The following is a 19,101-nucleotide window of genomic DNA, read 5'->3' as shown; positions in this document are numbered from 1 at the left end:
AAAGAAAAGTGCTGCGTACCATATATGGTGGGTGCAGAAGGCGCACGGTACGTGGAGGACGCGAATGAACCACGAGTTGCATGAGCTGCTGGGAGAACCATCCATTGTTCACACCGCGAAAATCGGACGACTGCGGTGGGCCGAGCACGTAGCCAGAATGTCGGACAGTAACCCGGTGAAAATTGTTCTCGACAACGATCCGACGGGCATAAGAAGGCTAGGTGCCCAGCGGCAAGGTGGATCGATCAGGTGGAAGATGACTTGCGGACCCTCCGTAGATTGGGTGGTTGGCGACGTGTAGCCATGGACCGAGCCGAATGGAGAAGACTCTTATATACCGCACAGGCCACTTCGGCCTTAGTCTGAATAAATAAAATAAGAGCAAGAGTTCCTCTTGCATTTGTATCAACAACGAACGTTTTATTTTTACTTTATTCGTATCTTGTAGAGACTTGTACATAAGCTGAGGTACGGATTTCGATGCCCCAGGGTACAATTTGTTATACGAGAAAAACAAAACAAAATTATACATCATCCGTAAATCGATAAATGGCGAAAGCCTGACATCTTTTATTATTGCAAAGCGTGTACCCATAGCCTTAGTTAGAATTACGGCGCTATCTTGGGGATTCAGATTTATGAATGCACTTTGTAGCCTAGCTTTTGGGTAATCCTTTAAAGGGAGGATCCATGCCATGCCAGCACACTTTTTAACTTGATACGATGGATGCTTTTTGAAATATCTGCAACATTTTTGAATTTGTCATAATGACATGAAAACGGATTAACAAAGAATAAAGCATAGTAATAATGATAAACACAAAGTATGCGTCGACAATACTGATTAAGGTTAGGTACAACCCGTTTACAATCAATCGGATTTGAATATACGAAAAACTGGTCACCTTAGTTTGGTTTGACCCATGTCCATCAAGATATCGTCTCGCTTAGTAGCTTATTATTCCTCTGTTACCGTTTGGCAACAAGCGATTGAAATCGACTTTGCTAATCAGTTCATCCGCGTACGTAAGTCCATTCCCTAGGTGCAATGATGTGCGATCTAAATAAAGGTTCCAATGGTAGTGACCACAGCTGAAGATATTGTTTTGCACGGTTGTATTTCGAGAAGGGGTTTAAAATCATTGGTGCCGTGCGCAGATAAGAAACAGACTTTTGCGCACGGCACCAATTAAGCGACGTTCAACTTGGAGGTGTATTGTAAACGCGCGACATGATTTTGCTATAATCAGAGATATATGGTTCGAGTCCGGACTTGCAGTAGATCTAAATAGCTTGTTTGGATACATTCCTCAAGAATAATAACATAGTCTGAATCAATTATGTGATCTTATGGATATTGCTCACTCAACGATAGATATGAACAATTATGCTTGTAATACCAGCGAAACCTGTTCAAAAGCGTCTTAATATGAGATGAACTGAAAATGGGCTCAAAGGATCAGTTTAAATTACTCATATTGCACTAATTGCATCTGCATTTTAATGGATGTAATCTCCTATTTGCATAGTTCGTGAATTGAAATCATTCTTTGAACCAAAAGTAACCTAAGATACCAACGCTCAAATGGTTCTTCCAATCGGTGGTTCGTATAAATGTCGTTCCTTATCAGTCGTCTATAAATTCGCTGAACCTACCGCACTGTTCGATCAGTCATTATTCAGATACGGTTGGTGGTTATAGATTCGTTTGATTGGATTGTTCTAACGCGTTGGAAAAGATGAACTGGTTACGGTTTGATGTGTCGTTGTGGATAGTTGTGATTATATGTGCACTCAATGTGATCGACAGCCAGGCCCACGAAGACCACGATGCAAATTTCTGGAATCAGCAGGCGCATGATCTATTGTTTGAGAAGAAGGATTACACGATGCAGAAAATTGTAATTTGTTTCTGATAATGTGTCCAGTGTAGTGTGAAACTTGGTAAACTGATGGTATATGGTGATAAATGAGACTATACACGGGTAGCATGTGTTTGAACGGATATCAGATAAGGTCTTCAGCCAGACATGAACTATGAAAGTGAGAGTGATAACAAGTGCTACTGTTACATTTTTGTGAATGAATGGAAATATCTTCTGTAATCGGCAATAAAGATAAGACACAATGCTTATGTGATTACATTTTAAATATAGGATGTCCGGGGCTTTAATTCTTTGTAAATTTATTATCAACTAGCTAACCCCCCAGACTTCGTCTGGCCTTAAATTGATTAATTGACAAAAATAGCACTTAGCATGCGCGGTTCTTTCCTGCAAAATTTTTTTTTCATGGGAAGAGGGTACACCCGATTCTGTTTTTACACGGATTTTTTTTTACACGGCCGTGTAAAAAAAATCCCATACAAAATTTTTGCAAAGTTGCTCCATTTTGCATGATTCGTCGAGAAACCATAAAACTTTTTTTACACGGATTTTCAAATTTTGAACTGAAAACTTTTTTTACACGGAACGCATCCCCCGTGTAAAAAAAGAATCGGGTGTACTCGAAATACAATAAGGGTATCTGTTCCATTATTAATAACATGCTCCTAACAGGCTCAATTTGTGTCGTGTTTTGTTGTTATCTTCACTGCTGAAAAAAAAACCATAAATGAAAAATAAAACAATTTGAGCATAAATTCTTTGTTTTCAAATGGTATTGATTTGGGTACATGGTATGAATTCAAGGAGCAGTTACTAAAAAACCTATAAACTAAAAAACCCGAACTTGATTGAATTATATTTTTAATCAAAATATATATTTGACCAAAAGTATATTTCCGATTGGCTCAATGTACTTTTAAACAATATTTTCAATTGATTTAAGGTGATTATAGAATGAAGCCAGAAATCAGCCATTTTGTAAACCACGTGCTTTTCCAATATTTTTTTCAAGAGCACGAGATGAGAGAACCATAACGCGTATGCGGCTGAAATAATGGTAGATCGTTTGCTTAGTTATGCTGAACAATCATGATTTGAGTTTCGGCACTGTACGAAAACTATTACGCCAGATTTGGGCTTTTGGAAATGTATGCAGCTAAACGTGTGGTGAATTTGAAATTCACCACGGGCTTCATTTTATAATCACCTTAATTTTACTGTGGTGGGCACCTTAGGTGCAGTACAGACCCTATTAGATTTTGGCAACACGTTTGGAACATTTAGGGTCTGTCTCATTTGGAGAATTAAACTGAAATTAAACTTAAAAGTGTCATTTCAATAATTGTCGAATAACCCTGCTCGCAGAGCAAGACTACTTTTGTCAGATATCGAATCATTTTTCATCGATGTCCTATTCGAATGGCTGGGTAGCTCCAGCCATTCTTATGACCGGATTTTTTTTAATTCTACAACTGTCAATTTTAAAATGATATGGAAATGCTAATATCATCTTCCAAACTTAGACGTAAATGTTCATGATAGAATTAGAGGCGAAAGTATAGAATTGATAGTTCCGTTAGGATACGGCAGGCATGAAGAATGTTTTTATAGAAGTCGATTTGAAAGCGAGCGGCGGGCAATATTTGTGATGGCACATATCACACGACCTTCCTCTTCTGCCAAGCTCCCGTATGAAGGGGGAGGGAAGAATATCAGTGTGGAAGCTGACATATCTCCACTGGTAAAAGGAAGGTGGTTTGATTTGCTCATATGCCGTCGCGTACGGAAGGTTTTTCTATCGACGAGTACTGTCTCCAAATTTCTAATATGACATCAGCATTTAGTCGAATAGGATTTTTATTGCACAGTTCTGTTTTCTCATTGCGTCCGTCTCGTCTCAACCAACTTGGTTGCCTCGGAGAGAACAAAGCAGGGAAAGGCACTGCTGCTGTACCGTCGACCAATAACAGCTGAATTGATGGATGCCGTAGAAGTAACACACACACAAAATCATTAATTTAGTGTCAATTTTAAGTTTATTTCTCCAAATGTTGCCTCTCCTTATGTTGCCAAAAATCGAATGTTTCCACAATCGAATGGTTTTTGTTTTCTCATGATACATCACATTTTTTTAAAATTTCTTGTGACATTAAACACACTGTGACACTTTTTACGCGAATTATGGAATCAAAACGATTTTCTTGGATTATGAGATTTACACAAAAAAGATTTACAAAAATAAACAAATGTGTTACCAAAATCGAAAGGAGTTTGTACATGAAAATTGCCTCCTCAATATCATGCTGAGGGTGGCTGGGTTCGATTCTTGGTGCTGGTCTAGACAATTTTCGAATTGGAAATTGTCTCGACTTCCCTGGGCATAAAAGTATCATGTTAGCCTCATGATATACGAATGCAGAAATGGTAACTTGGCTTAGAAACCTCGCATTTAATAACTGTGGAAATGCTTAATGAACACTAAGCTGCAAGGCGGCAATGTCCCAGTGGGGGATGTAATGCCAATGAAGAAGAAGATAGGAACGTTTCAGTTTGTCTAGTTTTTCATTATTTTCTGCGTTTTTAGATGTTTTCTTAGCCATCAGTGATCGTATAGGATATCAGTGGTAGCATTTTGTTTTTCGTGTTGGAACTGCTTTAGAATGTTGTAAAATGGAGGACTATCTTGTTTCAAAATCTTATTTCACCACCCTTAAATGTTATTGGAATTCCAAAGAATATTGTTTATTGTATTTTCATAGACCGACCATATGTGGTGATGGTGGGAATAGTGGGCCTCTAGTAGGCTTTTTGTCCGTTGTTTGGCAATAATAATCGCATAATAAAAAAAATGAATAAAAGCAACATATGTATTCGCACGCTCTTGCCTGTTTCAATCTTACTAATAAATTTACTGGCAATTAAAACGACATTACTGACAATCAGCAGAGTAGTGAGGCACCCAGCACCCAGGTTTTCATCAATTTAAATCCCAATATTTTGTTCAATGAAATTGACGATATTTGTTATTTTTTTGTCCCGTGGAGTCCCTTCCGGCTGAATCCGGCCCTGCTATTTTAAATGTATATTCGGTTGTTCTCTCTTATTTTTCTTATTGTACCACACATAAACGGTAAAAAGGGTCTGGGTCATTTAGCATAAAGTCATTTGGCATAAGGTTATTTGGCATAAAGACCATTTGACATAACGGTCATTCGGAATAACGAACATTAGGCATAATTTTTTACTGCAACAAAATAGTGAGTCATTTGGAAGAATGGACATTAAACATAATTTGGAACTTTGAAAGAGAATGGATTATTCAATGCATTTTTTCACATCGCTAAGGTAGATCGAGGATGCGCCGTAGCGTGTGGTTGGCCAGGTTAGCCTCCGCCAAGGGCGCCACGCCTCAGGGGCGCTGAAATCAAGAATTTTGCTATAGAAAATGTTCAAAAATTATTCTCAGACGATTTACTTCATTTTCAACGATTCCGTAATCAATTGTTTGACTAGTATCCGGAGAGCCCTTTTCTGTTAATAACTGATACACGTATCAGAACGTCGGATTAGGGGGCACGTTTCTCTCAATTTAGGAAATTTATGCCATCACCTTCACTGTCTTTTACTTCATTTATTTGACGGATAAGGAAGTAAAGAAAAAATATAGAACAGGAAATACAAATGGTAAAGAGTACGGAACAGGCTCTGTAAAAAGCGTATATACGGAAGTAGTTGAATGCATTTTGTGTGAATTTGGGATAAAGTAAACCATTTTACGCATAAAAACTATTTGAGGACCGAAAACTATCACATTCGATCTAGTGACATTTCTGATTCCATTAAACCAGAAACTTTCTGATTCCATTAAACAAACTTAGGTGAATAGTGCAAAGACAACGTGAAGATGCTGAATATTTTGATGATGAGATAACATTAGTGTTTTTCTTGGGTCTATATAAACTGCTTAAGTTTAAAAAGAGGATGATTATTTGAAACCTAGCCACCCTAAAGTTTAATTATTTTTAATCAATGTGGCGATTCTGAATTTCTGATTCACCCAATCCACTCCAAAGTAGGGATTTTTGTTCGTCTAGGTACGATAGCGCTCCAAGCACCAACCAGCACATATTTTATTGGCCTAACTATATCCACTAGTGCGTGAATTCACAACAAGTAAGTACGGAGTATTTTGTCGAGAATCCGCACACTACTGGATCAAGTAGATATTCACATAGGATTAATGAATTCAAGAAATCATGAAAAGGTCAATGGATTTCATGGAATTTTATGGCTGGAGCATGTAAATAAACGCAAAATTCAATCGTTCTTACTGTTCTTCAAAATGGAAATAAATGTAAACTGTGCTTGCCTGTCAAATTCAACCAAATTCAATTGGATATCGAATGTTTATTCGTTAATTGGGATTAGCTACAATTAAACACGTCGCTGAATTTTCAAAACTATTTGATGTGTACACCATGAAAATAGTTGATTTTAAATCTTTATGATTTTATTGCGCTTTTTGTTTTAAACATCTGCAATAAAGGGGGCGCCCAATAAAAGTTTTGCCAAGGGCGCCGTGACGCTACGCTACGGCTCTGTGAGGATACGTTCTGATAAATTTAGAAGTCATTTTTCGAAAGATCGGAGAAAGAAACAGCAGAACTACTTCCGAGGAAGAGATCACATTTGTCATTGACTTATTCCAGTCAAACGACCACTTGAAAAGAAAAGAAATCTCAATTCCTGTTGCTCGATGCCGGACAAACACCTTCTTTTGAAGAAGGGATCAAATCCACCATTGCCTCAATCCCGGCAAACGCCAACTTTCAAAGAAGAAATCACATCCACATTTGCCTTATTAGGGCCAACGCGTATTTTAAAAGAAGATATTAAATTCTCGCTTAACTTTTCAATGGCTCCATCACCGCTAGGTGGATTATTCTGGGTTTTTTTAAAGAAGGGATCACATCCACCATTGCCTTAACCCAGCAAGCGCATTTAAAAAAAGGCGGCACATACACCATGTGAAAATGATTCTCTACAACGATCCGACGGGCACAAGAAGGCGAGGTGTGCAGCGGGCAAGGTGGATCGATCAGGTGGAAGATGACTTGCGGACCCTCCGTAGACTGCGTGGTTGGCGACGTGTATGACAAATTAATTTTCATCGCTTTATACTCGGCTAATGCAAGCTTTCTACGAAATAATTATGTCTTTTTAGTATGTATGTAGTTTTAGTACGATGTCATATTCATCATTCCGTTTTTTTTCAGCACCACTTAGTCAAGCAACTAATTTAGTGAATGCCAAAAAATATGTCAAATGTCCGTTCTGCGCCAAATTACCCGCTCCCCGATATGAGTATTTAGATGGAAGTAAGAGACGTTCGGGCCCTCGTTAGCCGTGCGGTAAGACGCGCAGCTAGAAAGCAAGACCATGCTGAGGGTGGCTGGGTTCGATTCCCGGTGCCGGTCTAGGCAATTTTCGGATTGGAAATTGTCTCGACTTCCCTGGGCATAAAAGTATCATCGTGCTAGCCTCATGATATACGAATGCAAAAATGGTAACCTGGCTTAGAAACCTCGCAGTTAATAACTGTGGAAGTGCTTAATGAACACTAAGCTGCGAGGCGGCTCTGTTCCAGTGTGGGGATGTAATGCCAATAAGAAGAAGAAGAAGAGACAACATAATATGATGTAAATTAATGAAATGATGTAAACTATTCTTTTTTTATGGTCACAGAAATCTATTCATGGAATGAGGTGAAGGGCTTGTTCGGGCATATGGTCTACTCGGGCGAATGGTCTTTTCGGGCGTTTAGTCTCCAAATTACCAGTCTGACTCCAAATTTGCGAGTCAGACTGGTAAATCCACAATAAGTTTCCCCTTGCCACCCCCCCTCCCTTATTTACGACAATGCTGCACAGTACAAAAATGTTACAGCATATATGATGTAACAAAAAGGCTCCGTTCGATTCCACTCATTTTTCCATCACTTTTTTAAATTACAGGTCGTCGTTACTGGAGCTTGTATTCAATATTGCGTACAAGAAAAAGTTGGTTTAACATTAGAGGCTATTGAACACAAAAGTATGCGTTCAAATATTTCCATAGCGTGTAATTTTCAGAATGTTTAACTGTGTGGGAACAAAATGCAACTGAAAGCGAAAATCGTTTCAAGAAAGTGGAACATGCAAATTTATAAAATCACTTCTGAACACTACTTATTTAGAGTGGGGTGCAGTTGTATGGAAAAACTTCGTCCGATCAAGTGAGATCAAGGTTTCTCTGAATTGTTTTGGGACCCCAATCAACTGTGCAAAATATGGGTTCGATTGGTTGCAGCTTCGCATGCCGCATCGCGTTTTAAATTCACATGGAGATTAGTATGGGAAAACGTACTTTTTTACATTTTTGCTCTTAGCGGCTTCAACTTATCATCAATCACGTGACTCAATACGTTAGCATATAGTCTTGAAGACTTTGCCGAAGAAGGTACATAGCTTGTTCAAACCATATGCAAGAAATCAATGTTTCTGTCAGCACTACCTATGGTTATCGAAGGCCAAACCCATCTTCCTTCTTGTCGGATTTTTTTCTTGGTGAAATGATTCCGGATAGCTCCCATTAGCTCTAAAGCCCTATAAGATAATTTATTTTGAAATAACACTCAGTTAAGTTATTGGTCTACGTAGTACGGCAGTGCTGGCAGAATAAACGATTTTTTGCATATGGTTTGAACACTCAATGTTCGAAGCGTTATAACTTTTTTTGTGGACGTTCCAGCAACGCGCCTTCTTCAGCAAAGTTTGTCGGCATCCTGTGGGTTATACTTTAACGCAATGTGCCACTTGGTTTACCATGAACTGAAACCTCTAGTAGTAGAAATGCAAAAATATAGGTTCTCCCAGACTAATTTCCGCACAAACTTCAAACGCGATGCGGAAAGCGAAAAAGCAACCAATCGGACCCAAATTCTGCACAGTTGTTCAGGACCCAGAATGGCTTCGAAAAACCATTGAATTGAAAAAATGACCATGACGCCCCACTCTACTACTTATGCACCACTTTTTTCAGGTTCTTATAATTTAGTTTTCTTGTCTTTAGAAGCTTTTAATTCACTTTACAGGCATTATAAGTTATTGAAGTAATAACCCATTTCCACCCCGATGACGATATGTTGTTCTATTGATGTTCTATTGACTTTCCAGTACTCAGGTTAATATGACCCTAATCGCAGCTTCTTAACTTTTCTCTTCTGTGGAAACTTATGCTCCTGAATGTTAACCTCCTTTGGACGGCGTTTCTAAAGGGCTCCAAAAAAGAAACTCACACCTGCGGTGGTCGGGTCGTATAGACTCTAATTTGACTTGGCAATATCAGGCATTTCTCAGCCATAAATTTTTCGAAACTGAAGACAGATTGTTGATCGGCAGCACCTACTTTCTATAAACATGGTGGAATAATCGAAAGTTGGTTACTTTTATATGGAAAAAAAAATGCGCAAAATTCGTTACTCTATCCTATCCCTAAAAATGGCCTAAAACTATTTCAGAGATAATGGGAAAAGTGATGCAATTAATATGTCTACAGATGTTCAAGGTTCTCCACACCCATTTAGAGTTCAGACCTTTGGTCTATTAGGTCAATTACGCTTAGTACAAAAACGATGGCTACCTAACTCATCATGGCCATGAAGACATCTGAAGACATTTTAAGTGGACTGTGGATTCATTTAATGAAATCGTCATATGGTTCCAGTACGGTTTGGAGTTTTTATCGATTTGTAATCAAAAAGTTCAGTGGAATTTGAAGTCATGTCATTTGCTCTACTGTTCCATGTATGATTTTGGTCATGTATGGAATTGTAAATAATTATATGACCGAGTTAATGCATGGCTCAGTGGAGGTAAAATAGCACCAAGTTCATATAAGTTGAGAAAAAATTATGACAAAGTTACCAAGTTTGCACTACCACCTCCCTAGAACTAATTTATTAAGACTCCATTTCCCAATTACAGAACATTGCCAAAAACATAATCGTGTTTGTCGGATCCGGGATGTCGCAAGCAACCATAACCGCCGCCAGAACCCACAACGGAGCGGAAAACGCTACGTTCGCGTTCGAACAACTGAAATGGAGTGGTAATGCCCGGGTAAGCTATAGATGAGTCTTTTGTCCGAAAATTTATTGTTACATCATGCTTTCGATTTGCTGCTTCCCCCTGAACTGGCTGTCTCTGGAATGTCCATTTTCACGCTGTCGGTCGTCAAACAAAGGGCAAACGATCGAGGAAACGTGACCAAACTCATTACAGAATCGGTTTCTTATAGAAATCCTTCATTAGAAATGTTGAAGGGATCGATTTCGTTCAATTAAATGACATTTGTAATAAAACAAAGCAAATGCATGTTCTGTCAGAAAACACAAAAAATTTACATTTAATATATTTTTTGGTCACTCTTCATTATGAAATCTGCCTCGTGTGCGCCGGAGCAAAAGTGGGGAGGCAAGGGCTGCTTTTATGCGGTTATTGACACAAATTGTTTCCCTTCTGGGTCGAACCCCTCGTGCTCGGTGTCAGTTTGTTGTCTCATCATTCTGACTGCCGTGCAGCACTCAGTATAGTGCGGTGTGGATCACGCTGAAGTGATTTTCCAACTCATGCAGAAAAGTGGATAACGTGTAGGGCCACGTGGAACAGAAAAAAAAGTTGCATAACCTGGAGAGTGAGGGGATTTTGTCGGCTTGAGTAGAGCGACATCGAAATTGAAACGGTATTCAAGGGGATAAACATGAATGATGTATTATTTCAGGGGAATTTTCAAGTTTATCTATATCTCGTATTTACATAAAATATTTTGTAAGTTCAGAGTTTGAAATTATACAGAAGCGGGTTCCTATATTGCTGCATCGTTCATTGAGATGAGTAAAGCATCTTGCAATCTGTTAATATTCGAAGGGACCGTCCATTAATTGCGTAAAGCTTAGAGGGGAAGGGGAAATGGGGTTACGTGAAGTGTGCCCATCCATACACGATATGCAGATTTCTCTTACAAAAAGCGTGACATTAGGCGGAGAGGATCAAAAATAGTCAGTTTTCGTGGTAATGGATCTTTCCTTATTGTTTTTTTTTCATAATTTTCAAGCACTAGCGTCAATTTCTTGAGATGCTCTAATTGCGGTGATTGAACTGGGTACTACAACCAGGTTTTTTTTACGCGGTTGGAATTCATTAATTTCTCGGTTAACCTGAACTTTCACAGCTTTTCAAATACCTTCTGAATTTTCTTTGATTTTTTGTGAATTTTTCTCGTGGCGTTAACTCATTGTTAACCTGCTGAAGGTCTTAAACGACTAAAACCAAACCATGTAAAAAAAACCTGGGTGTACTATCCTACTAGGACGAAGAAAATTTACAACATTTAACCATTTGCAGATCGTTTTGTAAAACGGTAACCGGCTTTCAGCGGGAAACTCTATCCCTCGCATCATAATTGAGCACTTTACCATAAAAAATTGAGATGGTACAGAATGATCGATTGAATTAAATTGGGTATTCGAAATGTACTGCTGCAGGCAAACATTCCACCCGGGACCGGTCCGAAAATGACTGAACCCGGAAAGGTGTACCAGCAGAAAGGGATCATGAATGAAATGTTGAAAAATAAAAACGACGAGTGGTCGTTTTCGAACCGCCATCCATGAACGATGTCGAGTCGGTTTCGGGATAATGGGGTGGGTGGAAATGTTTTATGATTTGTCAGTATTTATTGATTGGGAACACATTTCTGGTGAAAGGTTGAAATGAATTATTGGGGCTGCGCCGGATGTGAAAGATGGGCTCGAAAGTGGGCAGGAAAGAGAAAAATGTGCCATAAACTTATGGATGCTGTCAGATATGAAATGGTAGAATGATGTTCTGTTTTTTTATCATTTCAGACTTATTGCGTCGATAGTCGGGTGCCGGATAGTGCTTGTGCTAGCACAGCTTTTTTGACCGGTGTGAAGGGTAATCTGGGAACGGTTGCAGTCGATCCCATGGTGAATCGAGGGGAATGTGTGGCTACAAATGATAAAGTGAAACATTTGGAATCTATTGCTAAATGGGCGCTCAATGCTGGACGAGTTGTTGGTAAGTGATATGTTTGTTGCCCTGAGAGTATATATTTGATATGCATTCAAAGCAAAACAGTGTAGTGGTTTGTTCAGCATGGGCAACATACAGTATTGGACAAAACATCTGTAACTGATATCTACTTTACATTCAAATCTCTTCAAACCTTTTATTTTTAAAAAACTAAATAGAATAATCTTTACCAGACACCGGATTACGCATCTAGTATCATGTAACACGCACACATGACCCACCATTTGATACATTACAGTTGACGGGCATGTTCTTGTTGATAAGCGTAATTTTAAGGGGAGGGGCAATATGCCCTAGCTAAGCATAGACTGCTTTTATGCCTTAGCTATAACGATTTTCATGGGTATTTCTACCTCACGCAACAGTTAAACAATATAGCTAGCTGATGCTATATTAAAATTGAAAAAATCTCAATCATATTGATAATATTCACATTTCAAAAAAGTGGTGGAAAACTCATGAGGAAAAACGCCTTTAAGAAGGTAGCTCTTAGGGAGCAACGTACCACGCGTCGGCACATCAGCATTCTGGTATGGAGAGTGCGTGGAGACGCGAGTACATTGTAGGATAGTTCCATTAGGGCGTTTTGCCTCGCCGTTTCAACGTTGTAACGATGTAACGTTGCTCGATGTTTCATCAAAATGTGGAAAATTTCAGTTTTTCCTACATTCCTATCTATTATTTTGACACTTTTTTCGCCTAACCTACATAATTTCACGTCTAGTTTTATTAAGGCTATCTCAAACATGGTAAATATAAGTGAATACCTGAAAGTCGTTTTGACCCGGGGGGCGTTTTGGGGCCTCTTCCCCTAAAGTTTGAAGATCAAAGTCAGTTATTTTATATCGTTAGCATTATATTTCAGTCACCTACGACAATAAAACGATAATCTAATGTCACCATTCAGCAAGTATTGCTTAAACATTAGCTGTCCACTGGGAAAATCGTTATCAGGCACATTCCGGTGTGACATTACAACGATGAGACGTACTTTTAAATAGTTTCTTGGAGAAAACTGGCATAACACACCAGTGAACATATGCATATTATAAAATTTCGGATCGAATAGATATATCAACACAAAATTTGTGTAGAAAAATGGCCTTCTGGGATACAATTTGCTGCGTGACGTTACAACGCGCGTGAATTCGTGACTCTGTGCCTCGCCTTAAACATGGTTAATTCTCTGTTAAGGTCATTATTTTACTCCAAAAATAATTAACGCCTTTCAAATATATGAGGATAATGGATGACCTAACAGGGTAATATGCCTAAAATTTGGACCTTATTTTACTCGACATCAACATTTCATGACGTTACAACGCGAGGTGTAACTGGCTGGTAGTGATGTTATGGAAAAAAGCTGGCTGTATTACAATCAGATTTAGTCCGGGAGTTAGAAGGTGCTAGCTCTACTGCAACTTGAATGACTCATTTCAGACACATGGTCCATATTTCATGACCAGTCCGAGGTCACTTTTGCCTACCTGTTCATGGTCCCGCCTGTTCATGCTTCATGACCCATAAAAAAACTTATGAAACTAAACTACAAACAAATCCAAACAATCTCTCCAAATTACTATATATTTGGAGGACTGGGACCTCACGGCGAATATATTAACTTAACTATTGATTTTCTCACCGAAGAGTAGACTACCGTGCAAATTTGTCGAAGTACCAAAACAAATGCTCACACGTCCAATTGTATAGAAATTAGCGAAAGCACAATCCAAAACATCATTCTTGCACCTTATCTCACACCTCAAACAGCTCTTTCTTGCAGTGGAGACGTTATCCATATATGGAGAAACTGGTGGGAACATATTTTGGTGGGACAATATTGTTTGCATGGAAGTCGAACACGGCGCAAAATTTGCAATATAATTCCAAACAGATAAGGCGCGGTGCGAAACATTGTGGCACTACTTTAGACGGTATCCTTCCGTCCAAAACTACACTAAATTCGGAAAATAAATAACCCGTTGCGGAATATAAACTACAATTTATCACGCACTTTTCAGCCGAAATTCGTACACCCAACCGGCGAATGTTAGATTTTCTAACAATTCTGTATAAGAATCTACCAAAACCTGTATAAGAACTGGGCATATGCGAAATTGTTAGATTCTTATACAAGTATTGTATAAGAATCTAACAATTTTGTAAGCAATTGTCATAAGACGAGTTAATACAATCCCATTGAATTCCACCACTTAATTGTATCTTGACAGATACGTATTTCGACCTCGACAGTAAGGCCGTCGAGCCAAGTCGAGTCAAGTACGAGACATTGAAGACGGCCTTACTGTTGAGGTCGAAATACGTATCTGTCAAGATACAATTAAGTGGTGGAATTCAATGAGATTTTATTAACTCGTCTTATGACAAGTGAAGACATTCTACTAAAAAGCTCAAAATAATTTTCTTATCAATTTTGTAAGCTTTTCTAACAATATTTGTTTGCGAGCTTACATATTTTGAAGAATCTAACAATTTCGCATATGCCCAGTTCTTATACAGGTTTTGTTAGATTCTTATACATAATTGTTAGGAAATCAAACAACCGCCGGTTGGGTGTATAGATCAAAAAATTAAGATAAACACGTGCAGCGAAAAACTTAACATCTTATCTGCGAAACAAGCTGCGATGCGCGATGGCGCAAAAATCAAACGCCTCAGCAAAGCTTTGCCTCACCACAGCGTATTGGTCCCCCTTGGCGCCATTATCTAAACCGCAATCGCACTGCTTAAGGTGATTATACAATCAAGCCATGTGGTGAATTTCAAATTCACCACATGGTTTTCTACTCCTATTATCAAAAGATCAAATCTAGCGTAATAGTAATAATTTCGTACAATGCTGAAATTAAAGTCGATTGTTCAGCACAAGCAAGCAAACGATATACGGATGTTTCATCCCCATGGGCATTGTGGTTTTCTCAATTCGTGTTCTTGAAAAATCACAAGAAAAGACACGTGATTTCCAAGATGGCCGATTTGTGGCTTTGTTGTATAACCACCTTAATTATTTGCTTAATTTTGCCGTTTTTGGTACTCCGTTGGATACACGTTGCGGTAATTTTCATACCACAACCAACCGGGAAAACACCAAACAATCACTAATAGTAAAACATCCACACACAAGTCAAAAACACGAGCACCTGCGAAAAAAAGCAGAATTAAACAAATCGTAAGGAAGGAATTATTCAAAAATGTCAAAATTTGGCGAGCACGAGATAAAATCATTCCTAACCTATGCGCACACTTCGATCTCATTCGCAGACCGAACCTACTCGTGACGTTACAACGCGAGGTACTCCAAAACAGGTATTTTTTTGCGTTGGAACGTCACGACAAAGTATATGAATCAACTTTAACATGGGTTTCCGATCCGTATAGTATGTTATCGCACCTAAATGAAAAGATATAATGTTCAATAATGTATTCCATGAAATCCGGGTTTTCAATCAGTGGCACGGAGGTCAAATCCAATGCCCAAATATGTAATCTGTATAGCACATAGGGTCTTCCTTGGCGTGCGGTAAAATGCGCGGTTATAAAGCAAGACCATGCTGAGGATAGCTGGGTTCGATTCCCGGTGCCGGTCTAGGCAATTTTCCGTTTGGAAATTGTCTCGACTTGGCTTACTTCCCTCATGATATACGACTGCAGAAATGATAACTTGGCTTAGAAACCTCGCGGTTAATAACTATGAAAGTGCTTAATGAACACTATGCGGGGAGGCGATGATGTCCCAGTGAGGGATGTAATGCCAATAAAGAAGAAGAAGTACATATTTGAGTTTCTTTGCGAGATCCTACCGAGTTGAAACAAAAACCTGATCTTTGAGTGTAATGCACAATGTTTGGTCTTATGTAAAAGTTGTAGCATAACTGAAATTGAATATTTTACCAAAAACTACATTAGAAATCTAATGATAGATGATATCATGAAAGTCTCGGCAATAAAGAATAAAAGAATGTTAGGAAGAGTGTACCTTGAGACTTCATATTCCGAACGCACGCTTCGATAATAAGATTTCGTCTATTCCATATGGTATACAAGATATTTCAATGAAATCTAACATTAGTTATTTGATAAGTAAATTGTTTATCAACACCATCGTTGATGAAATTTGATTACTTTTTGCCTTTCTCGTACACTAAGTCCGAGTAAAAGCTAAATATTCGCTCAAAAAATCAACTTTTTTCCAAGTAGGATTTCACATTTCATTTGGTATCAGATGCATGTACGTACATAGTCACTATCAATGCTGTCTAAGACTTCTACACCGAGCATTCCCACATTGCATTGATGGTTGCAAAGTAACTAAACGGATCTCTGTGGGCAGTTTTTCTTAAAGCATAGTACGCTGCTCATACGGAATGGGTTTACGGAAAATTTGATCAAATAAGCAAAGTAAATTTGACAGCTGATTCAGTATGGAAAGAATGTTCTTGTATCGCGCATAAAAAAATTTACTCCTCCGCTTATTCTTAGTCGCAACGGAAAATATGCGACAGATAGTCGTTCAAGAAAAACGTACCTGTAGAAAAAAAGCTACTTTGATATTTTTGAAAATTTGACCGCCACGTGCTGGATTGTGGCGATGAATGCTTTGATGGCACGTGCTTTTTGTACTGCGAAGTGTGGGGTTTGAGTAAAATTCCTTCAGCGTGTGTTAATAGATTCACACAAAAGATATTTTAGTTACCAGATAAAGATTGTCGCTGTCGTCGCTGTTCGGAACATCTTTTGCTGGCGAGGATAGGGGATCTAAATGTCAATGAAGGAAAAATATATATGATTTGACAATTAGGTACCACACAAGTTTCAGAGAGCATGCAGAACAAAGGGAACCGAAGTGACAATCTTTATCTGGTAACTAAAATAACTTTTATTCATACATCAGCGTGTCAATCGGCGAGCAGCAAGCCATGACTTGGCCTCTTCTAGTCAGACCTCCGCGGCGTGCACACGCATCCAATCCAATTTCCCTTCTAATTGGGTTCTAAAGCCCTACCTCGTTTATGGTTGCAAACGATAGTGCATCGGTCAAGAACACTTAAACCGATGTTATAAAAATTCTGGTAAAAGTTTAAATCAGTAAAAATAATATTTTTGTGTTTAAGACATTTTAATTTTGGGCTGTGCAACATTTCAGAACGAATCAATCATCAGCCCAAAAACGTCAGGCCCATATATTAACTGTCAAAGGTTGAGTCAAGTTCCCTGCGGTGTTTAGCTAGTGCGTTTGAATCATATTATTCCGTACATCAAACAAGACCGAAAATGCCGAGGAAGCATTTTTCTTCCATCTTCAAATTTCAAATTACACAATGTTTCTTTCGATTTATGAGTCGAAAGAAAAACTGACGCGTTCAGGATGATTAACTTCATCGTTCTGTGAAAGGAAATCGAATATCGATTTTTCATTTTAAGACCCAATCTCCTCATTGGCTTCAAAAAAATAATATTGTTCAGCACCTGTTTCACTGGTTTCCCGTGCGAAAATAGCCACAGGGTAAATTACTACTTGGGCCTATGGACTCGATTCCCGGCTCACTGCACAGAACACTAAGGATTTATACTTTTTGGAAGCCGTAGGTTTATGATTGATAATATTAAAGAAGTCTCCCATTTATTTCGCACAATACTCAATTGGGGCTTTGATGTTGCATGAAGAAGAAGAGGCAGAAAGATGATAATCGAAAAAATCTCCACGGGAAACCATCTTCTTCTTCTTATTGGCATTACATCCCCACACTGGGACAGAGCCGCCTCGCAGCTTAGTGTTCATTAAGCACTTCCACAGTAATTAACTGCGAGGTTTCTAAGCCAAGTTAACATTTTTGCATTCGTATATCATGAGGCTAACACGATGATACTTTTACGCTCAGGGAAGTCGAGACAATTTCCAATCCGAAAATTGCCTAAGCCGGCACCGGGAATCGAACCCAGCCACCCTCAGCATGGTCTTGCTTTGTAGCCGCGCGTCTTACCGCACGGCTAAGGAGGCCCCCACGGGAAACCATACGGAGAAACTAAATTAATGATTTCGTGTGTGTTACTTCTACGTGAAGTTAAACGATTTACAATGATATGGAAATGCTAATATCATCTTCCAAACTTGGACGTACATGTTCATGATAGCATTAGAGGCGAAAGTATAGAATTGATAGTTCCGTTAGGATACGGCAGGCATGAAGAATGTTTTTATAGAAGTCGATTTGAAAGCGAGCGGAGGGCAATATTTGTGATGGCACATATCGCACGACCTTCCTTCTGCCAAGCTCCCGTATGAAGGGGGAGGGAAGAATATCAATGTGGAAGCTGATATATCTCCACTTGGAGATTAAATTTGCTTCTCTAAGATCCACTTGGATCAAACGTCCTCTCAGAGACGCAGCAATCCACTCGGAGATTGAATTTCTTCTCTGTGATCCACCCGGATCAAACGTCCACTCAAAGACGCACCAATCCACTCGGAGATTGGATTTCTTCATATCATCCATTCTTATCAAACGTTATAAAATACAATTTTATTTCAATATCGGGAAAAATCCAATAATATTCTCAGTTCATCTCAGCTTACACTTTCTAAGACTATTCACATGGCAACAGATGATCTTGTTCATGCAGTCATGGGTAAAAAATCAGTCTTGCATCAAAATCAGAAAATTTCCAACAATATTCTCAGTTCATCTCAGTTTACACTTTCCACGACTATTCACATGGCAACAGCTGATCTTGTTCATGCAGTCATGGGTAGAGCTTACTAGGCTCTAAAAATCAATCTTGCATCAAAATCAGAAAATTTCCAACAATAGTCTCAGTTCATCTCAGCTTACACTTTCTAAGACTATTCACATGGCAACAGCTGATCTTGTTCATGCAGTCATGGGTAGAGCTTACCAGGCTCTAGAAAATCAGTCTTGCATCAAAACCAGAAAATTTCCAACAACATTCTCAGATCATCTCAGCTTATATTTTCTAACACTAATCACATGGCAACAGCTGATCTTGACCAAATAATTTCTAACAATAATCTCGTTACATAG

General features: G+C 38.8%; 1 protein-coding gene across 1 annotated transcript in view; it reads left to right on the top strand.

Annotated features, from left to right (window-relative positions):
- The first annotated feature begins 1,660 nt into the window (after nt 1-1,660).
- The window catches only part of LOC134211323 (membrane-bound alkaline phosphatase-like), a 66,185-nt gene continuing 48,744 nt past the window's right edge, over nt 1,661-19,101 (top strand). The window contains exons 1-3 of the mRNA XM_062688083.1: nt 1,661-1,901; nt 9,911-10,045; nt 11,833-12,025. Of these exons, the coding sequence (XP_062544067.1) occupies nt 1,740-1,901; nt 9,911-10,045; nt 11,833-12,025 (490 nt within the window). The 5' untranslated portion in view covers nt 1,661-1,739. The remainder of the gene's footprint in view (nt 1,902-9,910; nt 10,046-11,832; nt 12,026-19,101) is intronic.

The sequence above is a fragment of the Armigeres subalbatus genome, chromosome 2 (assembly GCF_024139115.2).
Source record: "Armigeres subalbatus isolate Guangzhou_Male chromosome 2, GZ_Asu_2, whole genome shotgun sequence".
NCBI classification, from domain to species: Eukaryota; Metazoa; Arthropoda; class Insecta; order Diptera; family Culicidae; genus Armigeres; species Armigeres subalbatus.
The sequence above is the reverse complement of the archived record's forward strand: the minus strand, read 5'-3'. Positions and strand labels throughout refer to the sequence as shown.